Raw genomic sequence first — 7,814 nt, forward strand, 5'->3', positions numbered from 1 at the left:
GAAAACTGGAACCAGGTTCTGAACTTGCAAAGAAAGCCTCCTGGAGAAGCTCACAAAACTTGAATGGCTTTAATTGGCTAAAGCTGTTAAAGTACGCTAGATTTAAAAAAATAAAATAAGGCCGCAGCACTCCCTCCGAAGCCACTCCCCCAAAAAAACGCTTGTTACGAACGCGGCCAACCAACATGGCCGCTGTTCGTGCCTTTAAAAAATGTTTTAAGATTACCAACCCTGTACCTTTAATTGTAGGCGGATTCTTAATTTGTGTTTGGTTAAAATCCCCAACAGTGTAATTTGTTGACGTTTCCATTTCTGTGTCGGTAAACAGGACAACAAACCAGGAAAACCTCCACCTGCAAGCCTCCGAGCGCCAATTAACTCTCCAATTAACCGCCTCCTCCCCTCTGTAACTGTAATTGGGGGGATATTTAGAGGAGGGGGCAACCCCACAGGATTGAATGCACATCATTAGGTTTCCTCGGGGGCAGGGGAGGGTAGAAGGGGTGTGTGTGTGTGGGTGGGGGGGGGGGGGGGGTTCGCAAACACACAACAAGAGTGTCACAACAGCAACATCGCCGACTCACCAGTTGTTGACCTGCAGGATGGTGAGGCCGGTGTCCTGGGCCAGCTGCTTCTTCTGCTCCTCCGACGGGTACGGGTGCTGCAGAGGGACAAAACACGGTGGCGTCAACACACTGCACAACATCACGGGGGTCTTTCTTCTTCTTCTTCTTCTTGTTTTATTTTTGTTGTTTTTTAAGTGAGAGCCTGAAAGCTGCTAATTAGCATTGAAGGAGGGAGGCGGGGCTCGACTCATTAAAGGGATATGAAATGGAGCATAATTAATGGGAAGAAATGGTGAGCCAATTAGAGAGGGAAGCCAAGTGGAGAGGGCGCCCCGTTAATTAGTGTGTGTGCGTGTGTGTGTGTGTGTGTGTGTGTGTGTGTGTGTTGGGGGTTCGTTCAGGCTTGTTTCTCTCACAGTAGCGGATCAGAACAGGCCTGAGGCTGCTCAGCTCCATCCCTGGAGTCTGCATGTGAGCGTGTGTGTGTGTCTGTGTGTGTGTGTGTGTGTGTCTGTTTATTATGCTTTCAAATGTTATGTTGCCGATGTTGTAGGTATTGATACAAAGTATCCTCATTCAGCGGTTCATTTGTTATCTATACGCAAAAGTTATTTTCGTGCGTTCTCTAAGTGTTTCGGATAAATTAGCAATCAGAGCGGCTGCGCTAACCGAGCCCCCGGGAAGAGCGCCGGGCTTTGTGAGCAAACACGCAAACACACACACACACACTGTTCCTAATCAACTTACATTGGGAAATGTGTTTTTATATTTCACGTTGAATTCTCACATTTTAACATAATTTAACACGTTGATTGTGGCCACGAGAACCCTTACCGACAGGTTTCTGGTTAAAAAAAAAAAAGAAGAAAAAAAAAGTGTTAAGATTGAGATTAGGCTCGTGGGAAATGTAAAAATATCAAACACACACTTTATCTGCGTGCACACGAGCCACCTGTAGCGGAGGGGAGAAGTTCACGTGAAGCCGTCAAACGATAAATGACTCAAACCAGCTGCATGCGGACGCCCGGCGGCTCGTCTCCGAGCCAGAAAGACGGCGCTTTCAGGAGCATTTTAAAAAAATTTATTCTCACACCGATGTAACACGCAGCGCTGCTCGAGAGTTCAGACTCGTTAAAAACCTGCAGAGGACGGAGCGGAGAGTCCAAAAAAAAAGAAAAAAAGGGGCCCGGAGACACGAGATTGCTGCAACCGAGAACAGGAAAGCAGAGAGAGACGTTTTTCTGTTTTCATTTTGTGAGGCTTTCTACATTTCTGATCGACGTATTTGGCATCATGAACGAACCACGAGGGATTTAAATTAATTGCTTCAAATGTTCTCTTTGATTTGAACCAGAGACTCTGCATGTAAGAAGTGGACGTCGTCATCGTGATGCCATCTATTGGTTTTCTGGAATGACGATCCGAAAGCCAGAGTTTGCAGATTTTTACCACCGCCATGTTGGTTTTACGGCCACCGCCATGTTGGTTTTACAGCCACCGCCATCTTGGTTTTATGGCCACCGCCATCTTGGTTTTACGGCCACCGCCATCTTGGTTTTATGGCCACCGCCATCTTGGTTTTACGGCCACCTGCCATCTTGATTTTACGGCTACCGCCATCTTGGTTTACAGCTACCGCCATCTTGGTTTTACGACTACCGCCATCTTGGTTTTACGACCGCCGCCATCTTGGTTTTAGGACCACCGCCATGTTGTTTTTCGCAACCTTATGTGATTCGATTTCCGCGAGCAGGACCTGGAGCTCTGTGCCGTGACGTTCTTCTTCGTCTGGTGCGACGTGTCAGTTCTCGCGGTGTCGATTGTGCAAACGATTAAAATATATACAGTGTATATATATATATATATTTTTTTTAAAGCACCTCTTTGTAAACAGCTGCCGTTCAAGTTGAAACGAGCGATTTACGACAACTTTGGGCAGTTGGTCCAATATGTTTAGTATCTAATGTCCAGAATTACTGCTCATCCACTAATGCATATTCTGATTTTATGTTGGATATCAAAAAATACAAAATAATGTATCGTAAAAAAAAAAAAAAGCTGTGTTTCGGCTAAACGCAACCACTTGTAAACTTTACCTGAAGCTAAATCCAACAGCAGAACATTTTACTGCTAAGTCCTGCATAAAAACTACACTCTTCCTTTAAACGCTTCCTTCCGGGGGGCTGAAGTGGTGAAACCCGCGGTTTGTAAATGTCTGATTAACAATCCGAGTGAGAAGAAGAAACTCGCAGCACGCGAAGCGGGAGGATTTCTCCACTTCCTGGTTTTACTACAAACCCTCGAACGCCTTTTATCGGCTTTTATCAAACGGCCTCGGGCCGACACCGGGAGACTCCCCCCCCCCACCCCACCCCACACTAACATGTCTCTCTGTGGCGAGGAGGGAAAGTGTTTGATGTCTTCTTCCCCTCCGCCCCGACCGTCCCCTCCGTTTTTCCCCTGTGATCTGATAGCAGGTAATTGGCCTAAACTGCCTCTAATTTGCCACAAAGAGCGATAATCACGAGGTTGTTTTCATCGCCTTCTCGGCCACAGAGTAGCGGCTCCCTCCAGGGAGGAGCTGGAATGGTTCTGCAGAACAAGGCCGAGGCAAAGCAAGCAAACACACACACACACACACACACACACACACACTCACAGCTGGGTCAGAACCATCCGGCTCTTATTGCTCATCGAGTCACGTAAAAATCTCCCCGCAGCCGCTCATCACACCCTTCAGTGTTTCGGAGAGTAAAAACACATGGCGGGCCGGTTCAGGGCCGGTCCATTCCACAGTGTGATTTCAGAGTTTCCAACTCAGGGAATTTAAAAAAAAAAATTTTTTATCTGAAGCCACCTGCTCGTTATTAAAATGATAATCCTGTTAGCGGGGCTCAGCGGGCTGGTCTGGAATCAGTCTCACTGGGAAGGTATACGCTCATCTAAATAATGTGATGTGAATTAATTTAGCCGTGTACAGATTGCCTAATTTGAGCAGAACAAATGCACTTTTTAACGGTCTCAATTTAATCCCGATGCCAATATTATAATATAGTTATTCTTCATGCTTCGACGCTTATTGCCGGGCCAGCTGGAGGGAAGGGAGGCACCGGAGAACCAGAACCAGGACCGACCGGAGCCGACTTTCAGACCCCGCCAATAAGGACTCATGTGCTCGGAGACAATACCACTTTTGTCCACAGGGACCGCCAAACTCAACACAGGATACATTTTTTCCTCGTAGCAGCTTTCAAACGTTCACGTTTTTTTTGCCGAACCCGGATTCCTTTTTGTTTTAGCTGACCACGCCCACAACTGTGACATCACTGTTGTGGGCGTGGTTGCAAGTATTTCCTTCTCTTAACAAAATACACTTGCCACTTTTATTTTAAAAATATATACTTGTTTTAAAGTATCCGTTTGTTATTTACCATGTTTATCGCATTATTGCACTTTGTTCATTGTTTTTATTATTTCTTTATTGTACTATTTTTTTTAATTCTATGTTCATTGTTGTGCACCTTTCACCGAGTCTGCAGAATCACATGAATTCTTCATCACCTGCAAACGCAGTGTGACGTTTAGCGTCCCAATAAACCTCTTAAGAGGCTGTGATTACATCTCATTTAGAGTGTGTGTGTGTGTGTGTGTGTGTGTGTGTGTGTGTGTGTGTGTAAACATGTAAACAAGCACTGGTCCAGAGTTATCCACCGACGATATAATACAATTAAAAAGGTTAAAAATGTAAAGAAATTATCAGAAAAGCACGTATTTACAGGAGGAAAAACAAAAAGCTGGGAAAAAATGTGTTTTATTGAGTCCTGAATTTCTTTGAAGGTGACTTTAAACTGAGTCTTTTTTGCCTAAATCGTGTTTTTTTCCGACAGCTTGAAATCCTTCCCTCCATCTGTCCTCTGATTGGCCTCGCCTCCTCGCCTCCTCGCCTCCTCGCCTCATTATCTGACGGACGCTCATTTACGCTGTCAGGGAAGAAAGGCTGCTCCGTGATGTATGTGACCACATGCTGGACGTTTCTTGTGTGTGTGTGTGTGTGTGTGTTTGGGGGTGAGGGGGGGTGAGAGGTCAATAAAGGCGACCCCCACGGAGAGCTGGGCCCTGGGGTCCCTGGGGGGCCTGTCACAGAGGTAATGGATGATGTTTTCACTGCAGGGTGAGGGAGCCACAGAACAGCCGTCCTCACACTGCAGGGAAATGGACGTCTGTTCACAGTGGCCTTTCTTTTTTAACCAAATCCAGAGACTTTCAGAGCCGCTGCAGCCCCCCGATAGTCGGGCGCTTTGTTCCTGGCCGAGAAACTCGGGAGATTTAGTTTAACGGAAAGAAGATGAAGAAAAAAAACTTTACGGTTTTGGCAAAACACCGTAACGAGCTGGTTTGTTCCTAAATCTGTGGGTATGTTTCTACTGTTCCAGGATTCTTTTCCACTTTAAAAAACAGGAAATATAGGCGCTCGTTGCGTTTAATACTTCAAATATATATGTGGGGGGGAGGGGCCTGAAGGCTGTAAAAAGAAAAATCTGTATTGATATCAGATTTAGAAACTCTTTAGTTTCTTTTGGCACAGGAACTAAATCATGAACTACAGATCCCTTGAAGACTTTGGCTTTAGCACTAAATCCACAACTTACTCTGAACTAACTCGAGTCTGGTGTGGATGAAACGCAGGTCAAACATTTGAGACGTTATTTTTTTTTTCTTTCCAAACAGAAACGAGCTGCATTTCATCACATTGCATTTTAACTTTCTGTGCATCCCGAGGATTAAAGCGTCCGTCACGTCAGAAGGTCGGCGCTCCACATTCGACCAGCAGCCGGGAGAATTCATGCACTATTGGATCGCAGTCAAGGTCCCAATCGCTCTCGAAGCTAACTGCCGATTAGCATGTGAGCTACCTCGGAGTGGAGGTTCAAACTGTTTATTAAAAAAGGAACATATTTGTGTCATAACAGTCGGAAAAGACACTCAAAATGGAGCGGTCGTCACTCTGGAAATGTTTAAATAAAAAATGTGTGGAGCCAAACAAGCTGTTGCCGTTTCCCATGGATGAAGCCCGAGCCGTCGCCGACTGACCCCAGAACAGCAGAAAAAAGGCTGCAGCACAGAAGAGTTTCATTAGTTTCATTGTCTTGAACGCAACTTTCAGATGTCTCGCATTCGCTTGCAATCACGACGTGTTGGAGACTCATCTGAAGTAACACCGGACACACGATTCAATAACAAATCAGATTTTTCATTCTTGTTATTTTTTTTGCCCGATTCGTTGATTGCATCCAAATTTGTTGAGTAATAAAAAGAAGAAGAAGAAGAAGCGGTCGATCGATCGATCGAACCACATTTTAATTGTCTCGGTTTTTTAACAGAGCGTAAACACGACCGCCGCCAAGAAGAAGAAGAAGAAGAATCTACATTGATGGCGTTTGATGTCTGATGGCGTTATTAGAGCGAGACTTCCTGTACGGTCCTGGCTCTGGAGAGGTGGTGTTGGGGGGGGGGTGGGGGGTGGGAGGGAGGGTGGGGGGGTTCATATTTCTGGGTGGCGGCAGGCGACCCGAACATGTCGATGCCTGCGGGAGTCGCCGTGGCCTCGCTATCACCCACATGTGCAGCTCTGCGGCTGTAAACAGCTGCTGACGGATGGATGGATGGAGGTGTCCCGGTGCCCCCTGACCCCTGATGGATGGAGGGCAGGGGGGGGGGGGGCGGGGGGGTCTGCGGGGTCAGCGCCGGGGCTTCCTGACTAACTCATCTGTCCCGCTCGGGAGGCCCATTCCTCAGACGAGCGGAGTCCTTCTCTGTAATTGTGGCGCTCGCTTTGAAGTTTTGGGGGGGGGGGGGGGGGGGGGGGGGGGGGGGGGGGAGTCATTTTTTTTTTCTCGTCTCTTCAACCGACACTGTAGTGTTTTTAAAAATATATATATATATATATATTATTTTGTATTTTCGTCGTCGTGCTGAGAAGCACTTGGACGTGCAAAGTCTTTCCAGCTGTTTTCATGGAGTCACGTGTAATTTGTGAGCCGTAGCAGCTCTTTAATGAGCTGGGCGACTGTAAACAAATGGCACACACACACACACACACGCACACACACACACACACACACATACGCACACACACACACCACCTGTTTGTGAAGAAGTCATTTAAGGGGGCAAACAACATCTGTGAGTGAGAGGGAGGTAAATTACAAACCAATAACATTAACAGGGGGGCTGCTTTCCAGTTAGTGTTTTTGCACTTTTACATGAAATTAAAATGTGAAAAATCAGGTTGTGTGTGTGTGTGTGTGTGTGTGGTAAACACCACGTTGGCTTGTGGCTGGGCTTTTATGAGCTGCGGCTCAAAGAAGGCTGCTGGAGTTTGTGTACGACTTCATGCGAGGAAGCCAGAACACACACACACACACACACACACACACACACGTCAGCAGTGTTTCTACTGCGAGACACAAAGATGTAAAAAGGCAGCAGGATCAGGGAACACGTATCTCGAAAGGATCTCTACCCGAATCGGACAGACAGACATTTTCCACATGTTGCATCGACAACTTTTTCCATTACCGCTCCGCGTAACCATGGTAACCAGGTCCATCAGGATTAAAGCGGGCCAATAATAAAGAGTCCGACTGGAGAACTTAACAAAAGCAGGCTGTCGGTTCAAAAGAGTTACAATGCCGGACTAGAAGTGTACACACAAGCAAGTGTGTGCGTGCCCTGTCCCTACCAAATAAACCAATAAAATAAGAAACTATAAAAATTCACACATTCCTAATTTTACTCCGCTACAGATGTACAAGCGTCAAAATGTTCATAAAGTTACTTTGAGGAACTTTTAACTGGTTTCAACTCGATACCGTCGCCTCCGTGTGACCTTCAGGAGCAAACGTGACCATCAGAGGAGACTCTATTATTCTTAATGCTCGTCATCGGAGCCCGAAGGCCGCAGAGAGCTTCTGGAGAGCTTCAGAGAGCTTCTGGAGGCCGAGGCCGCGATGCTGGACTCGCTGGTAGGGAAGAGGAGGCTCGGGTGAACCAGAACCAGAACTGAGCTGCGTCGGGCTGTCAGGGACCTTGGGCGATTGGAAACACTACCGCTTTTGTCCACAGGGACCGCCAAACCCCACACAACATTCAAAGTTCCTTCTGGACCGTCTGATGTTGTTGGATGTTTTTTTTTTTAAATGTAAGATGATTAAAATTTATTGCGATACTATTCACCTTTTTATTTCT

At 46.4% G+C, this 7,814-nt stretch overlaps 2 protein-coding genes across 3 annotated transcripts in view; both read right to left on the bottom strand.

The window, feature by feature from the left end:
• Nucleotides 1-7,814, bottom strand: part of LOC117732666 (E3 ubiquitin-protein ligase TRIM21-like) — a 703,346-nt gene that overhangs the window by 166,686 nt on the left and 528,846 nt on the right. The gene's annotated exons all lie outside the window — the stretch shown is intronic.
• The window catches only part of meis1a (Meis homeobox 1 a), a 38,025-nt gene that overhangs the window by 13,057 nt on the left and 17,154 nt on the right, over nucleotides 1-7,814 (bottom strand). Inside the window, exon 9 of the mRNA XM_034544384.1 lies at nucleotides 585-661. Coding sequence (XP_034400275.1) covers nucleotides 585-661 — 77 coding nt within the window. The remainder of the gene's footprint in view (nucleotides 1-584; nucleotides 662-7,814) is intronic.

This window comes from Cyclopterus lumpus, chromosome 1 (genome assembly GCF_009769545.1).
Source record: "Cyclopterus lumpus isolate fCycLum1 chromosome 1, fCycLum1.pri, whole genome shotgun sequence".
Lineage (NCBI taxonomy): Eukaryota > Metazoa > Chordata > Actinopteri > Perciformes > Cyclopteridae > Cyclopterus > Cyclopterus lumpus.